This window comes from Nannobrachium achirus, assembly GCF_963921795.1.
Source record: "Nannobrachium achirus genome assembly, chromosome: 17".
In the NCBI taxonomy this organism is placed as follows: Eukaryota; Metazoa; Chordata; class Actinopteri; order Myctophiformes; family Myctophidae; genus Nannobrachium; species Nannobrachium achirus.
The window spans coordinates 49,167,932-49,188,583 of record NC_137824.1 but is presented as its reverse complement, the minus strand read 5'-3'; the positions used below and the strand labels follow the sequence as shown (position 1 = coordinate 49,188,583).

Below are 20,652 nucleotides of genomic sequence, written 5' to 3'. Positions count from 1 at the left end.
CATGATTCCACACAGCCAGGAAATACCCTCTGAGGGGGGAGGGATGCTGGGATAAGAACGGAGGGAGGAAGAGGGGTACTGCGGGATTTCCCCATGCCACAAAAGCAGGAGAAGTGCGTCACAGATCTCCCAGCAACGTGACTGCGGTACAAAAGCCCTGATAGGACTGACATGCAGGCACACACACACAGCAGGGTGTATACCAGGGGTGGGCGACTTTGATGATGGAGAGGGACATTATTTCCACACTCACTCCAGAGGGCCACATTGCATAATACTGTCAGTCTCTGTATTCTCTCTGTATTATAACAGCAATTAATGCTCTACCATGTCAAGTATCAAAAATATCCGATCTACAAGCTCGAAATGCGTCCACACTGCGATGTGTTTTGAGCGTGTAGATCGGATATTTTTGCAAAGTTTTATTGGAATCTAAATAAATCTTTGCTATTTTTTAATTGGAATAACGAAAAGTAATTTCAAATGCATTTAGTTATACTTTATGAACTTAAATACAAATACAATGGACATAAAAAAGACAATAACATTTTAATGCTAGTCATTAAGCTACTAATATAGACTGAATTGTAACAGCTGAAATCAATAATACTGTATATCAGAATTCCATTAAGTGAAGGTTGGGGGCCAGATGTGGCCCCCGGGCCGCCAGTTGCCCATGTATGATGTGCATAATGTGTCTGCATGTGTTTGTATGTGAATGTGTTAGTACTCATATGTACGTTTGTTTGTTCTATACTTAATTGTACGACAAATAGCAAAAATAGACACAATCGTTTTGTTATTTAAAATATTCTGAAAACGTGTGCCCAAAATAGAGACTCCAGGGCTAATGCGGTTCAGCGCAAAACAAACACCATATAGCCTTTCATCTAATTTCTCTCTTATCAGGCTAATTGGCTCTATATGAGAAGGGGACGGACATATTATTGCACCGCCTCGCGGCATATTTACTCTAAAGCTATACGCTGTATTAATGGCTGCTTTTAGCAACAACAACAACAGAAAACAAAGAACAACAACTCCACAAAACATGTCCATGGACATAACGCTAAGCGACGGCTCCCAGTTGTGCAACATTTTGGGAAAAGGGACTCATCATACTTGCCGTCTTTATTTCCGAGGAAAAGCCCATGTAGCGTAATGGGATCATTTAAAGTCCATTTAGCCGAACCGCTACACCGCAGACAGGCAGACATGGGGGAAGGAAGTGACTCGATGGCGGAGATCATTTCTATGCAGATAGCTTTTGCTATTTATTTATATTCCACCACCACTCTGCCTGCCACTGGAATCATGATTAAAGTGATGTGCATTTCACCCCCCCTCCCTCCCCCCACACACCATTGGGAGATTGGTTTCAGTGAACAGTAGCTGCAGCTATATATTGACTGAAGGAGAGCGATTGCTGGAGCCCAGTCAAGTGGATATGGTCTGTCTATCACCATCCTGTTATAATAGACCTGGTGGGTGGGTCTCCCCAGCCATTTTAGCCCCCTCCTTGTGTCAGTCAGAGGGGCGTCTGTCGCCGTAGGCCCTCTCCGTTACAATAGAGCTGGCAAGCAGCCGCAACCTCCATCTTGGCTCTCAAGTGTGTCTGCGTCTTTCTGTGTGCGTCTGCCGTCGGTAGACTCCCGGTCCTATCCCCAGCAACTGTAGCTGGCCAAATCCACATAAGCTCATTATTATAGGTAGTGCAGAGCCCCTGGCTGACAGCTGGGCTCCGTTGTGCCCATTATTTAGCCACCAACTGCTGCGAGCGCATAACTGAGCTCTGAAATGAGTGCCGCCTGGGCGTCTGCTGCTGCCAATCAGCCTGATCAGACAGAAAGAGCCATAGAGAAACCTATAGAAAAGAGAGGCAGTGTATTGGAAGAAGGACAGAGGTGTAATACATTGGAAAAGTGATTGAGCGAACAAGATACAGTATGGATTCAAGAGAGAAAGAAAAAGACAAACCTATTACTTGGACGATCAAGTATGCAAGGAGGATAGGAAGTTTGTAATGTATTGCTTTAACACTTTCACCTAAGCTAAATGCCTTGTCTCCTATAGCAGTCTAGACAAATGCCCTAGCCTGGTGTTAAGAGAAGGTTAATGGGTCGCTAGACATTGGAGGGAAAAAAAGAAAGGCATTTTAGGAAAGAAGATCTGACTATCGACACCTCTATATGATGCTCCCACTTAAACTACAGGATTTACTCCAGGGTGTCTTAATTGCGACCGTCAGGTCGCAAGTTACTATGAAAAGTTCCACCGGCTGTCTGTCCGTCCTTCCGTCTGTCACGTCACACTTTTGCGTCACTCTTATCTCTGCCACCGTTGGCCCTATCGATGCCAAACTTTGCACACACACCCCTTGGCTGCCAAACTCATTTCTCACATTGCCCTCTTCTAGCGCCATCATCAGGCCTAGTTTTGCAAAACACATTTTTGGATACTGCTCCTACAGATTGTGGCCTAAAATCACGCAAAGCGGTACACATGTATCTCTAAAGTCATGTCATCAACATGGATCTATCCCATTTCCCATATTCCCTCCTGATTGGCTACGATTGCCTTGTAAAGTTTGTGTTTGCGACCTGATGGTCGCTTATCTCCCGATTAGGGAGTCTTACTGGTGTTATAGGTGGAGACGTGGGCATGACAAAAGTGGAATGTAATGTGATTAGGAGGAGATATTTCAACCTGGCAAGTTTTGCATAGAGAGATAATCATGATTCATGACAATGTAACTCAACATGGCATGACAATACAATGTATCAGTCGACGATACAATAATTTAGTGCCGGGGGGGATCTGAGTCAATCTCTCTGGCTCAACGTGGCTTAATGCTTTGCCTGCATTGTTTTCATGAATGTCATAATCATAATGGCACTTAATTACCTCTCACGAGATAAAACTCTGCCTTTAATCCGATCCCTCGCTGAGTACTGCAAGCAGATTTGTGGCCGGTGTTCAATTGATTCTAATTAAGCTGACCTTCAAACCTCCTGCATTAGCCACTGCATGCTCGTACAGCAGCGGTACAGCCGTGAATATCAACTGGTAATCCTTCTGTGAATTCATATTTGTGCATTGCTGAGGACCTGAGAGTGTGACCAAGTGGGAAGTTGGGCAGATCAGTGGTTGTCCAAAAAACTTTACAGTGATTGACTAGTCTAGATCCAGGATTATGGGAAAACATTTTTGTGATCCCTGTACCCTGCAAGCCAAATGATGCCATGATGAACGTCCTCCGGTGACCCCGCTGCTGTTCAGAACTAGGCCAGATCACAGCCCATATGGGGATGATCTTGACGTCATTACCAGGACGTCATATGGACTATGTTATTTTAAATATGAGCATGTAAGGTTATATTCTGGGACATATCTGACTAGTTATGATATTTAGCTGGCCTCGATCGGACCCTCTCTGATTAATCCAGGACGGACGTTTTCGTAGGCAGGATTTATGTTGGTTGAAATCAGGTGATATTCTAGGCCAGATCCAACCAGTCATGGTTTGACTTGATCTGGCCCCAATCGAGACGTCACTGATTGGTTCAGGTCCTGACCGTGCTTGCTGGGTACTGTCAAAGACATTTTTTAAGTAAAATAATGAAACAAGGTGCGCCGAGTGCTTCATAGTGTAGCATGTGTAGTATCTCCAGTCTTGTCGTGTTTGAGGTGCTAGAAGTTAATATAGGATCAAATCAGCATGGGGTCCCATCGGGAAGTTCTTCTCGCACACTCAGAGCCAAGGAACGCATTAAAAAGCCTTTATTTGACAACTAGGGCTATTACATATTAAAACAATAAAAAGCCAATAAAAAGCTAAAAAAGCTTTATTGGCTTTTTATTGTTTTAATATGTAATAGCCCTAGTTGTCAAATAAAGGCTTTTTAATGCGTTCCTTGGCTCTGAGTGTGCGAGAAGAACTTCCCGATGGGACCCCATGCTGACATTTTTTAAGTGTCCTCAAAACTATCATCCTACTGCTTCCGTCACATCACGGATGCATTTTCATTCCAAGTGAACATTTGTTGGAAATGCCCAACTGCTTATGGGCTTACGTGCAGTATGATGCACACATGATTACGTTTAAGGAGATTAAGGAAGATTACGTTCTTCACATGAAGACAAGCATCATTTCCAGTCACTAAAGCTCAGTCACATACTGTAGCATAAAGTAGTATAGACATCATTTCAGGCCAGTGATGTGGACATGAAGAGATGCAGTAAGGAGTAGGCCCTACATAGCCAGCCGAGGCCCCGGGCAGATCCTTGCAAAGAGATGGACATGGGCTGACAGGCACGCACGTACACACGTACACACGCACGCACGCACGCGCGCACACACGTACGCACGCACGCATGCACGCACGCACACACAGGAAGTCTAGATATCCCTAGGCGTGTCTAGGGTTGAGACTGAGAGATCAAAGAAGTAACCAAGTGCAGACATGTCCTCTAATACATATTGATTGCATCAGCTCAGAGCTGGCTATTGGACACAAGGTCATAAATTATAGACTCACGATATTGTCGCTGGTGGGCAGAAATTTAATTTTTCATCTTTTTCTTTTGGTTCATATGAATGCCCTTTTTTTATACATAGTCGTATGACACACAAAAATAGACAATCCTAAAAAGCTTTGCTATTGCAACACTATATATTAACAGAGCTTTAATGACAGAATTTAACAATTGTTTTATGGCATTTTTTTTATTTTTTCATAATCCTGATCCTGATGAAGATCCTGTGGAATCGAAGCGTACATATTGTAGCTGTCGGGCAGAAATCTCTCATCTCCATATTTTATCTTTTTGTGTATTTTCTTAAATGAATTCCCTATTTGATCATACCACAGCGTCACACAAAAGCATTAAAAGTAGCAGATCCACAAGATCTATTTTCAGATCAGTCGTCGACTGATCTCCATACATCCGTACTAATACATTTGGCTAAGACCGAGGCCCGACCCCACTTGATCATGATTGGAGGAAGGCCTGTCACCTACAGTATAGTACATGAAAACTGAAACTGAAACTTAAATCACTTACCCTAACTTTAACATTGAAGTCAATGTAGTATTGGAGGATTTACCTCTATACGTGGGCTTTTTGAGACATAAGTAACCTCCTCCATCTTTTGCCTCTGGTTACCCATACTAGTGCAACTTCCTGCTACTCAGATTCTGAGCTGGGCTGACTTCCGGCCCAGAGATATAATGTTTTCTGCCCAGAAGTTCTTCTTGCCCCCCTAGTGGTGAAAAAAAGAACTTCTGGGAACTCAGATTAAAGTCAATTGGAGACTACCTAGGTGCAAATCAAGTTTTAAAGCTGCTTACCCCCAAAGAGACAGGCGTACAGCTACACAGGACTCTTGACAGCTAACACCATACAATGGCCAGTCACACCTTTTTAGTGTGACATGGTAGAATAAATATTTTCTTCTCTTTCTTTCTTCCATGGGGGGGGGGTCGCCTGGCCCCACCGCACATAATGGACACGCTGTCACTGATTTCCAGCCGGTTATCCATCATCCCCGGTACTCCTAGTGTTTAGTGCTGAACTCCTGACACCCATGAGGCTCCAGCTTAGCTAAGAGTCAGGACAGAGCCGACATGATGTGTCCCCATAGAGGTGACGTGTCACAAGCTCCTTTTGACATCAGCTGCATTTCCGTTAGCACTCTCCTGACTGCTGTTGTCTGTGTAAGACAGAGCATGGAGAAGAGAGGGTGATGGATGAGTGGAGAGAGCTATGAGTCTATGATGTGTGGGCATAACAGACTCTAGGGCGCAGACCTCGAGTCTAGTCTGAGCTCATTGAATGGGTAAGAGAAAAGTCCATGAAGTGTCCGAAGATTTGCAGTTTGCTAGATCAGTGTTTCTCAAATGGGGGTATGTGTACCCCTAGGGGTACACAGAGGTACTACAGGGGGTACTTGAGAGAAAATGGAAACATTTATTTCGCTGTTATGTTTAATGATAAAACATTGACAAATGTATGTGAATGTGCTGTCCGTAAAGCTTTAAACAAAATTCAGTACAATCTTTTTACTGTTACTGAATAGAAAACAGGCTATTTGCTTTTATTTTCATCATATTAATATAAAAACTGGACTTTTGATTGTCAGGGTACTTGGATTCATATAATCAGGAAAAGGGGGTACTGAAGCCCAAAAAGCTCGGATCGGGCACAAACTCCACATTTGGAGTCATATGTTACAGGCTGGTCACATTGAATGTGTTCGATGTGGATCCAGAGATCACGATTCAATTTCGTTTGACAATTCTAAATCGGTTGCATCGTGTCCACAACAGCTCCATGACGAATTTCCATCACCACAAGAGGCAGAATCTCTCTTGCCCCTGCATGGAGAGGCGATGCTGTTGAGCAGTTATGGAGACCGGTGTGAGGTTGTTATTAATGGCCTCCTGTCTCACAGTGACACAGTGTTTGGCAAGATGTCGTAGTGGATCTTCTTTGGCTCAAGGGACATATGGTCTTGTTGTGTCACTGACACCAACCCGACTGTGATGTGTTTAGCCCACGTACAACTGGTTCTAGCTTGACCTGCTTTCAGTGGATGCATCAATCCACACTAACTCTGCATTTCTCTTCATAGTCGTCATCCTATGGTAGGGTTGTAAAAAACACCAACCATCAGTCTGAGGGTGCCAAATAAACTATAATACGTAGATTTTGGACAAAACAACATCTTGTGGAATTTGGCACTTAATTATTTCTGATAATTATTTATATTGTCTATATTCCATTACTATCGTCGGAAGTGAACCATATGTGTGTGTGTGTGTGTGTGTGTGTGTGTGTGTGTGTGTGTGTGTGTGTGTGTGTGTGTGTGTGCACGTGCGTGCACGCGTGTGTTAGGCTTAACCTAAATAATCGATCGAGGGAGTCTTAGTCAATCTATTTATGTTAAAAAATCTGACCTCAAGCAACCCCCATAGGCCAAATGGAATGATCCTCTATTGCATAACATTTTTTATGTTATGCAATCAGACCGATTCGACTGCCAATCTCTCAGTCAAAACATGCAAAAAACTGTAGTTGCCTAATAGTCGACTGCCAGTCGACTATAGGCAATATTCGACCAGTCAGATTCGACTATACTAATCCTTAGTCGGGGACAGGCCTAGTGTGGGTACAGTATTGTGTAATATAAGTGTGTATTTATACAGTAGTACACTTGAACATTTGTACTTGGATGCAAATGTATCCAACTACATGCTCATGATGTACTTATGTTTTCCTTTCACACTGTACCGTAGTGCACACTGTTTCCTATTAAAGAAAAGTCTAGAACCAATTGAAGCAATTGGAAGAAAGAGGAGCAGGGACGACGACACAATGTACTGCTGAGTTGCAGTCAGATAATGCCTCCTCCCTGATCTACAGTCCCTCCTGTCTCAGGGGACAACACTCTCCTCTCTTAGCTGATTGCATTCTGTGGATTCGCCATCAAGGCAGCCTCACGAAGTGAACAAACCTTTGTGTATCTCTCTCTCCCTCTCCCTCTCTCTCACACACATGCTCTTAGACAAGCACGCATGCAAGCGCATTCGGTACATGTAGATGGAAAGCCGTATTATCCCATGGGGGAAAATAAAGCAAAATATATCTATCTTTCTACATGTACACACGCAAATGGTGTGCACACTCTTGCAGTACTGTACACAAGCGCGCACACACTAACAGTACGCACGCACGCAACACAGTCACTTGATTTTTACCTCTGGGGAAATAAAACACATAGCTGGTGGAGCATTAATTGCCAACTCCTATATACTGTACAGTTGGCACCAGGAACACCAGGCATGGAGAGATAGAGGTAAAGCAGTGGTTGCCTAGTTATCTAATTATTAATTATTATTATTATTTGGGGGGGGGGGGTTATTAGCTTAAAGGAGACATCCAGACCAAAACACATATAGGGTTAAATCTGCCTTTTATCATACCCCTTCATACCTGCTTTAGTCGATTTTTTTCATAGCTGCCCCTGTTGCTAGATTTCGGCTGCCCCTGTTGCTAGATTTTGCGGGCTCTCTCATAACTAACACAGTGGATTGTCCTTAGGCTAGTGCGGTTATTTCTTCTTTTTATTGGATTGTGTTTACACAACATCCTGAGACCAACCAAACCGCTGTTTTGACCTCACAGGCACCCTTACTCGTCAAACAGACCCCTCCCTCCCCTACCTTTCTAGGCTCTCCTCTCCCTGCTCTGGTGCAGAGCAGAAGCCGTTTGACAAGTAAGGGTGCCTGTGAGGTCAAAACAGTGGTTTGGTTGGTCTCAGGACGTTGTGTAAACACAATCCAATAAAAAAATACTAACTTTGAAGCTAAAGAAATAACCGCACTAGCCTAAGGACAATCCACTATGTTACTTATGCGAAATCTAGCAACAGGGGCAGCCGAAATCTAGCAACAGGGGCAGCTATGAAAAAAATCGACTAAAGCAGGTATGAAGGGGTATGATAATAGGCAGATTTAACCCTATATGTGTTTTGGTCTGGATGACTCCTTTAAGATGATTAGCTTAATGTGCAACGTTGTTTTGTCACTCAACAGTAAACAAACCAACAAACAGTAGAATTGTATACAGGGGATCTGCACATTTCTAATTGAATGACCTATTGATAGCAAATTGCACAAATTGTCCAATAGTACGTAAGAAAGAGGCAAACATTGTGAAAATAGACGGTCTACAAGCTCGTAGATTGGCTAAAGCTTGTAATTCGGCCATTTTCACAATGCGAGTCAAGCTAAATGTAATGCCGACAGTTACAAAAGTGCTTGTCAGGGTGGGGGATACCCAGTTCAAATATGATTGTTTTGGGGGGTCGTGACCTGAAAAGTTTGGGAACCATCAACCATTGGGGTAAAGTGCAGTATGGGCGGTAGATGGCAAAATCTGACATCTCTAACGAGTCTCTGACATCCCAAATTGAGCCATGGTCTGTTGAACAGCCCATTAGCTAAAGAAACACATGCTTCGGCATTAGATAGAAACTGTGAGTCATGACTCATGATGTATGCATGTCATGTGCATACTGTACATGAGCTGAGTTCAGTCCACGCAGTGGGGACTTAATACTGCATGCATCTGTATTCAAATTCTCTCATGCTGGCAGCTGGACACATGGAGACTTGTTAACTTGTTGACTTTTTTTAATTTATTATTATTGCTCTACTTAGGAAGACTGAATAAGACTAGCAGTGGTGGGAAAAGTACACAATTTTATTTTTTACTTCTGCAATGTAGAAATAGTCTTACTCAAGTAAAATTTTTATTCCTGACTTTTACTTGTAACAAAGTACATAAGCATTGGTATCATCAAAATGTACTTAAAATACCAAAAGTAGAAAGTACTCATTATGCAGAATGTTCCATTTCACAATAGTTTTCAAATGTATAAAATATTTAGAAAATAGCAGATCTACAAGCTCACAATGGTGCGACGCACTGTTAGCTTGTAGATTGGCTATGTTCAAATGGATATACTGTAGGGATGAAGTGGGTAATATATAATGTAATAATAATCCAAATCTACAAGAGGCCAGTACTTCTACAATATATAGCATAATGATAAGTCAAATGATGACAATGATCCTGTTGAGCAGAAGCCGAAATAGAGGGCACAGACCTCTGACAAAGATTATGAATCAGCCAATACATAATTTAACGCGGGGAGTAAAATGAGAATCCGCTCTTCATCATGCAGTATGTTTAATTAATGATCCAATGTATCTGTCATATTACTGTTGTCTATGCTGTAAAGCACTGCATTATTCACTATGCTAAATGGAATGCATGCATTTAGAGAATCCTCTAGAGATGGAAATCTTCAATCAGGGGCCTTGAAATGGATCCCTGGTTCTCGATGTGCTGGAGTACATGTCAGACGTGCGCTCCTTAATGAAGTGTTATATTTCAGCAGCTCTCTGAGTCTGTTAGTAGGCTACCAGTATGAAAATTATCCTCTCGAGACCACAATGATTAGTGTCCGGCGACCACCGTACACTCAACTGTCTCTCTCTCTCTCACCCTCTTTCAACAGGAACACTTCACGCCGGAGTGCAAGTTCAAGGAGTCAGTCTTTGAGAACTACTACGTAACATACTCGTCCATGCTCTACCGCCAGCAGCAGTCGGGCAGGGGCTGGTACCTTGGTCTGAATAAAGAGGGAGAAATCATGAAGGGGAATCATGTAAAGAAGAACAAGCCAGCAGCCCATTTCCTCCCAAAACCTCTGAAAGGTGAGAGCCCTTGTTTAGGATGCAGTTCTCTGAGCTCATACTGTACTGTATATTATTGTAATGTTATTGAGAAACTTTTCTTTATTATTTATTTATCATCAATGTTGCTCTCTCAGCATTCCTGGACGGGTCATTTTGTTCCAAAGGGAAAGCTTCCAGGAGAGACAATGGCTTTTGGGGTTGATTAAAATATCCCCATTAGTCCCTGGTGACTCAGCCGGTACTGCATTGACCATGTGCTTATTGCGAATTGCAAGGGCCTGAGTTCAAGTCCGGCTCCTGTCTTTGGTTGCGGGTATTTATTTATTTATATATATATATACATTTTTCTTCCAATTTAGTCATTAAGCCAACTCTCCTATGTAGTCCTTGTCACAGCTTACACCTGTTGGTTGGTCTTTAGGGAGGGTGTAGACAACCGAAACATGTGATGTCGCCAGCCGCTTCTTTTCACCCGACAGTGAGGAGTTTAACTGTGAGGAACACGCTCTTTAACCGCCCTGAACAGGCACCCTGGCAACATGTATGATTCGCTAGTGCAGCGACAGAGACGTCGTCCCTACCCGGCTTGCTACCTGTAAACATGCCCAATTGTAGAATGCCCAGTCAAACCAGATGCACAGTGGGCGATTCAAACTCCAGTTTCCATGGTGGTAAAAAAAATAATCATCATATTTTTTTAAAATCCCCATTTCCTTTAGCGACTCCATGCTCTGTGGGTATTCTGTCTCTAAAGACTAGAGAGAAATGCTCTCTCTTTCAGCCTCCGTGCCACTGAGGCATGGCAGGGACCAGGCCATTGAATGCTTCCAGGTGGCTGGTCACACTCTGCTGGAGACAGAGCCGTGCAACCGGGAAGCGTCATTGTCTGTGGCCAGAAGCAGTAGAAATGATAAGGTTCTGTACTTTGAATAGAAGCGGCGAGGCATTTTATTTTACAGGGGCGTCAGGGCGAGCCCCACCCATCCTGGTCGTGTGCCCTGGTGCTTACGTGTGGTTATGGAGAAAGGACAAAGGAGAACAAGGGCAGGAGAGCGGGGCGGGCTTGCAGGTACTGGGTCTGTTCTCTGTGTTGAAAAGGCCACAGCCCTTTCATCTCCCAACAAGATGCAGACTTACCTGTCAGCAACGACGGAAGAGAGAGAGGGAGAGTGTCTGTTTTCAATTCAGCGAGATGAAAGGCGAGCGAGTGTAAAAAGGAAGCGCTAGCTAGCAAGTAGCAACACATTAGTCATTCAAACATTGAAGGCAGCAGGTAGTTTATTTATTTGGTTGATCGCTGAGTCGGTTCACTATAATTGAATCTGTCGAGTTTGTCTCCTTTTATGTTCTTACCTCATTCTTGTACAAACAGTACAAAGTACAAACACATCACTTACTAACACAGTCAAGCATTAAATGGTTTACAATATTATATAGGCACATCCTTGTAAATCTTAAAAATGTCAGGACAGAAAAAAACTTCTATATTTATCACTTTATGTAATAGTCTCCATACATCATCAGGTGAAAGCAGGGGTCACATTCATTATGCTGTACTTCATACAGTACGTATTACAAACTCATGTCCTGTTTGCCAACTCTCTGGTGAAAAGTGCAGCGTCTTGTAGTCCGGCTGGTGGTGCTCCTCAAAGCCGAGGGTTCATTACGAATCTATGACTGCTCTCGGAGATCACTATAATAGCTTTTCACTTCCATTTAACAGGCTGTCCGGGGGGCCTCAAACACCCTTCAGAGCAATAGCCAGAGAATGGCTCTACATTGAGAGGGAAGGTGAAACAGAGAGAATAATAAGGGGAGATCAAAGACGGGGGAATGGCTGTGTCCGGCTTTCAAGGACCATTTTATACCAAACGGCAATTTTCATTTTTTTGTGCGTTTGTGCTATTATCCAAAGATTTTTTGCATTCATTGTATCCTACTCATACTAGCCTATACATTGCAGCAGAAAGAAAAAAATAAGCATAATTCAAAAAGGAACAGAGGAAACAGAAATAATAATGACTGAACGGATGAAGGAAGGAAAGGAAAAAGGGAGACAAGAGGCAGCTCATAAAGATTCTCATGCGGTGGTGTTAACAGGGCACCAATTAGAGAGCTGTCTCTGCGCTGGCAACACCATCTCCACCAGCCGCTCCTCACTCCCCCACTGGTTCCAGTCCATGAGTCTCAGCCCACAGATTTTTAATTCTCACCCTCCTCACTTCGCCTCTCTCCGTCTTTTCTCTCATCTTTCTGTAAGCGGAATGCGGGCAAGTGAGCAGACGAGCGACTCCAGCATGTGTCATACAAATGCAGCCGGAGCAAATACCCTTGGAACCTCTCCTAGAATGCACACAGTGCATCTCCGCATGCATGCTGCCTTTAAACTGTGAGAGGGTAATTGCAGGCTGGTGTCCCTCGTGTGAAAGATAGAGAAATGCAGGCACGGCGTGGAAAAGTATGGGTTTTATTGGATGGTTGCTAGTGAGAATGGCTAGCAGCAGTTTCGTTGAGGTGATAACCTGACCCCTGGGTCAGTCAGCTCCAAAGTTATAATTGCTTAACACCATCACTAACAAGCTTGGTATCGATCCTCAGTCATTTCCCGATGAGGTCCTGCCTTTGATTGACGTGTGTACATATGGATGCTCTGTGTATTGCCGGCATAACCAGAAATGCTGGGCAAAGCGGGGCCCCTCTGCAGTGTCGGGTTCGCTGTTTCAGCCACACGTTCCCCTGGGCCAGAGATCAAACAGCATTCTAGGCAAAAGGATGTTGTGGACTAGTATCCTGAAACCAGAGACTGATGCAGGATCCGCTGAATGGGCTGTAGTGTGCACACACAGCAAAGCTAAAGCACTAGACGCTTCAGAATTTATAATGCCATTCTGTGGCAATAAGTACACTTTTTACACTTTTTGGCACTGATCAGTCCAGATTGATTTGCAAAATGAGTACCTGACACACAGACACAACACAAGACAGACAGACAGACAGCTACTAGACGGCTTGCCCCATAAGAGCCATTCTGTATCAAGCATGAATACATCGGTAAGCCTAAGTGTTGTGGCCCTTCAGGCTTATGATATATGTTCGATAACACAGATTTGCGCAGGTGCCATGACAGTTCATCCATGATTATCCCTCATTTGGCATTGTATGTCCACGACTGGCCAGTCAGAAAACGAAAGGCTGCAGCAAACACCTGCACTAGCTGAGCATCGTGTGTGATTGGTGAGAAGTTCAAGGTGGTTGTGATTTATTTTGTTTTGTTTCCGCATTCTGCCCAAGGCTTGATGCTGCCGGCAGCGAACAATGTTTAGTTTTGAAGAGAGGTTGGCTGAGTGAGGAGCTTAGGACATACAATCCCTCTCTAATGCCTCTCTGAGAGGCCATAAACACAACCTGTCGCAAACAATGGCAAAACCTTGTGTGCCCACTGAAACAATTAATGATTGTAACTAAAGATCCTTGCAAGTTACAACTGTGTTTTCTTTCATTATAAAAGTGGTAGAAAAGCAATTTACCATTCGCCTCGTGCCACAACCCTGAAACAGTGGTAAATCAGCCAACAACCCACTCCCCCTCATGGTAAATGGCTTACTTCCAGTACTGTACACAATTCTTCAGTGGCTCAAGTGTTGCTAGGCAGACTAATGAGTGACCAGAGTCTAAAATTCTGAGCTGTGCTGTAGCAAATATATAATAGTTTTGTTCTTAAGATCTTCAATTGGTTCAGCAAACCCTGCCGAAGCGAAGTTGAAAAAAAGTTAGGCTTCGTTTGAAGTAGGCTGTGCTTGCAGGCTTAAGTGTGTTTTTGTCTCTCCATGATGCATTACGGGATACATTTATGATGTACGAGCACCACCAATGTAAAGGACTGTTGAGCATTGTTAGACTGAATAGAGCTGGCTAGACTTTGTTTTCTGTCCCAACCTCGTCCATGTTTACAACGTATTCACATTTCAGAAATAATTACCACTTAAGCTGTTTCTAAAATCGCGGAAATAGTTGATCTGCAGGCTCTCAGCACGTTGCTAAGCGACGCGCTGAGATCAACTATTTTCACTATTTGTTAGGTAGCAGAAAGAGAACATGTTTGAGAATGTTTATCCATAATGATATTCCCAAAATAGGGATGCCACATTGAAAGTGGTTAATGAATTAATGGTACAATATGCATGAAATAACTGAAATTGAGGTTAAATGTGAACACTATAGGGCAAGGGTCTTCACTATAGGGCAAGGGTCTTCCCTAGGCGGTCCTCATAGTTACTACAGGGGGTCCTCCAAATCTTTGTGTGATAGAGCCAGATTCTTAAACAGATTCTGATAACTTTAGCCAAAAATAGCCGCTACAAGCTCACAACGCCTCATGCTGCAAGGCTGTGTGAGCTTGTACAGTAGATCGGCTATTTTCGGCAAAGAGGTTTAGACATGAATCCAAAATTCACTAATGATTGTGCTGTCAAACAATGAAACGATATGGAATCTATGACAAGGTTGTGGGGTCCCTGCTTCATCTCTCTCTCAACTAAGGGGTCCTTGTCCTGAAAATGTTGAAGATCCATGCTATAGGGGGTGGCCAATTGCCAACCCCTGATACGCCAAATGACACCCCTGAACGTATTCTCATGCCTGTGTTTCCACAGTGGCCATGTACAGAGAGCCCTCCCTCCACGACCTGACAGAGTTCTCCCGCTCCGGCAGCGGCACGCCCACCAAGAGCCGGAGCGCCTCGGCTGCCCTCAACGGAGGCAAGGCTGTGAGCCAGCATGAGTCCACGTAGCCGGGCCTGCCAGAGCCGGAACCGGGCCGCCGGGCACGACCACGAAAAACCTTACCTCCAGCAGAGCGTGAATTCAAGCAGACTTCTGTCTCCAATCAGCAGATCGGGATTAGCTATGACAACACAAAGCATACACACACACACACACTCTCATGCACCACCCTACACGCCACCACTGATCATGATTAGGTAACCATCTCGGGTCAATCTTTCTTTCCTTCTCAACACGACATCGATAGTACGACATCAACGCCAAAATGAACCATACTTGACTTTAGAAAAATGATGGGAAAAGAGCAACCTATTTCCTTTCTTCTTTTGGTCACATGACGAAGTTAGCTCATCTTTAGAATTATTAATATTATCATTTATTTCCAATGGACGATAACATAACGTTTGCTTACGTCACTGTCACCAACCATTTCAGTACAGGGAGGGAGGGAGGCAGGCAAGCAGGAAGGCATTCAAAGGCAGCCTGTCACAGGCTGCAGAGGTACGGTACGGTAGAGGAGGGCCCCCAGTCCCCCCCAACACACACCCCATGTCCTCTGTCTCATCCAAGCTTCTGTGAATACGATGCCTATGTCCTCCCTGGTGCCTGGAGCAGCCCAGCCATGCTGGAGCCTGCAGCCAGCCGGCCAGACGGTAGCTCTCCTGCATTCTAATGCACACGCTCAGAGACTGAGCTCTCTAGCATGGGAAAACAAAGCCTATGTTCAGCTGATCTGAAGTATGAGGGACAGTGTGGCTCTTGCTTTTTGTTTTCTTTTTTTCTTTATTTTTCTGAGATGCCACAGTTGCAACCTTGCTTTCACAATTTGTGGGGAATTAGCTGAGAACTTTATTTTAATTTGTTTATTGTGTTTTGTTACCCGCCTCCCCCCTCCCAACACACACACACACACACACACGTGCGTTGTAATCTTTCCATCGTCCGTTCCTCAGTATTCATATTTCTGTTGCTGTTCCGCCATCGAGGGGTTCCAGCACACCAAAGACAGAACTGAAAGAGTGTCCCTTTAAAGCCGTTCAAAAACCAAGCCAGTATACAGTAGAGGCACAGCCCGGGAGTCCATTTTTTTTATTTCTTATTGTGCATTTTTGATGAGGGATAGAAACAATATCAAGGAGGAGAGGATCAGCGGAGGGAAAAAAAGGATGATTTCTACTTTTTATTTTTTCAAGCCTGTGGAAGTTGGCAACCTGCTTGGTGGTCTTGTGCTTTCTGCTGATGATACGTTTTCAGACAGAGGTACAAAATGACTGTTCAGTGTGTCCCCCCCACCACATTCCCTTCTGTTTCTATTGTGTCACATGTCTCCGTACATCCCCAGCCCAAGATCTGTCCCCCCCCCCCCCCTCGTGTTCTTGTTCGTGTGACTTCAGACCCCCCCAACCACCCCGGTCTTGTCTCGTCTCGTTGTCGACCATTATCGGCCGAATTTGTTCACCATATAGGAATATGGTGCGAGATCCTTCCATGGAATCTTGTTATGTGTTTGAGTAAGTTATTGTGGTGACAATTTTCTATATTTAAAGAAATGAATACTGTGGAATTTTAGGTGGCTTAACATTTTATAGGATATGTCATTTGTAAAAGTGCAAAAAAAAAAAGGAAAAAATATATACTATAAAAAAAATAAAAAATAAACTTTCCTCTTGCACAGGGCATGTACGACACAAAATCGTGTACAAAAGGACCCTTTTTTGTGGGCTATGTACTCTTTCCCTTCAGCTTCTTTATTGGCACATGCTTCGGGGAGGATTTCTTTGTCGGAGGGGTTTGTATTGGGTGAATAACTGTTGCATGGGAGGAGGAAGCAGGGGATTCTGGTCTAGAGCTGCATGATGTAGGCTATGTGTATTAACCCATGTTGGATCATGTGTTCCAAATTACCAGGATCAATCTGATTTTGAAAAACAAACCAAGAAAAAAATAAGAAAACACACGACAGGCTGACATGGCTGTCTGGTACCTTCCAGTTGTTTATTATTTGTTGTATACACAAAATGCACTAAATAAAAATGTTTATATTAAGATTTAATTTTAAAATATGTTTGGCTTTTTCCTCTTTTTGCGTCGTCACCTCGAATGTGTGTGCAGTCCATGTACAGGTGTTTTCAGGTTGCAGATACAAGTCGGCGTGCATGGGACTGCAGCGGTGTGTGTGTGTGTGTGAGTTGGGGAGGGGTGTGTAAATGCCACATTACAGGACGATAAGCTGTTCCGATGACACAGGTGACACAAATGGATCACCTGGAGCTTAAAGACAGACTTTACTGTGATTGCCTGCAGAGTCCAAACTGGTGGAGGAGCTTACAGTACAGGTGTCCCCCTGACCTGGACATTGTAATAAAGCAATACCTCGGTTACATGTTTGTTCATTTTTTCTTCATTTGATTGGTACAGTGTAGAGAAGCAGGGAACATGTAGCAACTTGTATGGACAAACGTGGAATCAAACCAGGTAGGCTACTCGCTGTCAGGCATTAGAGGAGTTAAGCAACATATCCGTTTAGCTACTGTATATCGGATTGCCCCTGCAACCATGTTCAATATTAAACATAAATGTTGTCATTTGATGTATTGTGCCAGATTTTGCTTCAGCTAATTTACATCTGCCAGTCCCATCATGGCAGGTTACGGTTTACAATTAGTACATGTCATGTGTTTGTTTAGCCTTACGGCATGTTTTCACTTTGTGAAGCTGCTCAAGGCACTTATAACCACTTTGAACCGAGCGTCCTCATTTTGGGCTATAGGCAAAAACATACCGTATATATACAGTATATATAATTCAAAATTGACAGTTTTTTTCAAAGACTTTCACAATTAAAATTTGCAAAATAGCAGATCTACAGGCTCACACTGTGTCGCATCATGACCTTTTGTGAGCTTGTAAATCAGGAGACAGAACTACAGGATAAATTAGTGAAATTGGAAGTAATCGAACAAAACCAAAAGTTGATGGAACCAGAACATGTATAATTGCGACCGTCAGGGAGCAGTTTACTATGAAAACCTCCACCGGCCGTCCGTCCGTCCGTCCGTCCGTCCGTCACACGTCACACGTCACACCTTTGTTTGTGTACGGTGTGATGTCATATATCTTCAGTATGACATCACACCACATGTGTACACAAACCTTTGTGTACGTTGCTGTGGCAACAGTCTGTTGTTGCTGGTCTGTTAGTGTACGTTAGCAACCACCTTAGCAACCATGGTTTTACCCTAGCAACCAACTGTTTACCCTAGCAACCAACTGTTTACCATAGCAACCATGTTTTTTTACCCTAGCAACCAACTGGGCATAAAAGGGATTCTGTTAGGGATCTCCATATATGGGCATAAAAGGGATTCTGTTAGGGATCTCCATATATGGGCATAAAAGGGATTCTGTTAAGGATCTCCATATATGGGCATAAAAGGGATTCTGTTAGGGATCTCCATATATGGGCATGAAAGGGATTATGTTAGGGATCTCCATATATGGGCATAAAAGGGATTGTATCCCAGATGATGCCCTGTACTTGGGATTTGTTGATGTAAATGTTCACATAGAGTGTAATAATTGGTAAAACAAACTTTTGGCCTATTTGTGGAGATAAGCGACCAACGGTCGCTTATCTCCCGATTAGGGAGTCTTACTGGTAATATAATATTGGTATCCTGACCTCAAAATGTATTTTCTGTTTACTAAAGAGCAAGAGAGACTGCTGAACAAACACTATAGCAATGATTTATTTTAAACCACTCACTTGCACACCTTTTAAGTGGTTAATAGTGTACCATACTAAAACAATGTCTTCCAATAGCATAAAAAAAGATAAAGCAGACTGACCACCACACATGTATCACATACATGTATTCTGTAATCTCCTTTATATGAAGTCCTGGCGGATTTGATAGTGCAGTCGGCATGATGTCATAAATTCAGACAGAGGTGCGTACTCCCCTCCTACTCTCCTCGTTCTGTGTTTGGGCCAATGCGTTTGATGATCTAATGGGCCCATAAGCATGCGTGTCCTTTATTTGTCTACTGTACATCACAAACTATCTTCCTACCTTCCTTCCATCTATAAGGAGGTAGATGCTTAATTATTTTATTTTTTTTACTTTTACTGAATTCAAATGTCCTGTAATAACATGTTTCTTTTGTTTAAAGTTTTATGTAAATAACATTGAATTGCCTTGTTGTTGAAATGTACTATACAAATAAACTTGCCTTGCCTTACCTCCATGTGCATTAAAGCCCGTGAGTCGAGCACATTTAGCTCATTCATGTTTTGGGCCCAAACTTGCAGTACCAGAGTTGGCCCCTAAGCAACTTCCATCCATCCTTGGCCGCTGATGTCTGTTCCCTAAACCCCTAGAAACAGTGACGTACAGACAGTCACATTTAAGATTTTCCCCCACATATTATGGCAGTGAAAATGAGGCTTGCTTACACATTCCGCCTCTGTGTTTCCTCTGAATAAAGCCTATAATATAAACTCCTTCCTACAATGACGTCGCTTGCCAAAAATCACAAATTTCCACGCTCAAAACGCGTTGCGATATGGCGTGACGATAGCTTGAAAATCTGTTATTTTCGGCAAACCTCCTTGTCAAGCGATGAAGTATAAATTAAGCTTAAGGTGCTGTACTGTATGTGGCATTCTCACGCACTCAGCGCTTGATATAATTAGCCCCTACAGAGGCAACGCTCTAATTTGATGAGCAAAACACCTAACAACACATACAGTATAGTGTTTGCAGAGAGGCTGTCGATGTATAATCCTAATTGCCTGCTGAGCCCTCAAACGGAAAGACAAGGTGGGGAAGAGTGATTTGAATGGCTGTGTTCATAAGGCCAGCTTTCTGTCTCCTCTCCTGTCATCTGTTGAAGAAACACTTCCTCTAATGCCGTGCTTTTCAAACATTTGACATCACGCTCTGGCTTGATGTCCCTTTTATGCCCATATATGGAGATCGCTGATGTCATCACGGGTCACACTTGCAAAATAACGACCGCTGTTTCCTTGGCTTCACAGCAGAAAATATGAAGTTGAAGCTGGGCTGAATGAATGAATGAGAAGACACCGCTGAGCACCGAAATTAAGTCGGGAGGTCACAACATTTCGGCAGCACCAAACCGCCGAGTCTAAGTCGGGTGATGCCCCCCCCCCCCCTGAACCGCTCAATGACGTCATATCGTGGTCTGGACAGTGCCAAACCGAAATAAGCTCGGCTCCTTATTAAAGTATGAATCGACCCTAAGTGCCCATGTGGCACGCGCCATATGGGTGCGTACACATGGGCGTGTGCACGCATCCGCCTGGGTGACAGCTGACTGCTGGGCGAGCTGAGCACTGGTGCTTTGGCATGGGATCAACTTTGACCAAACAAATGCACAGACCTGGTTGGTTGTTAAGTTGGACAAAATGTGGCCATATTTTCCCAAGTATGGATGAGCTGGGATGAGGTGTCACGCATTGTGATGCACATGGGCTTAAAATTGATGACATCAGGGATCTACATATATGGGCATAAAAAAAGGCTTAAAACTGCAATATAGGCCCTACTGTACTGTACATCTTTCTGACCTCCAAATGA

At 43.5% G+C, this 20,652-nt stretch overlaps 1 protein-coding gene across 4 annotated transcripts in view; it reads left to right on the top strand.

Moving 5' to 3' along the window:
• Window positions 1–15,057, top strand: part of fgf13a (fibroblast growth factor 13a) — a gene marked incomplete at both ends in the record, with an annotated part of 159,332 nt that extends 144,275 nt beyond the window's left edge. For all 4 annotated transcript variants that reach the window (XM_080745612.1, XM_080745611.1, XM_080745610.1 and 1 more), the window contains 2 exons: window positions 10,088–10,286; window positions 14,921–15,057. In XM_080745612.1, the coding sequence (XP_080601738.1) occupies window positions 10,088–10,286; window positions 14,921–15,057 (336 nt within the window). The remainder of the gene's footprint in view (window positions 1–10,087; window positions 10,287–14,920) is intronic.
• Between the last annotated feature and the right edge of the window lie 5,595 nt (window positions 15,058–20,652).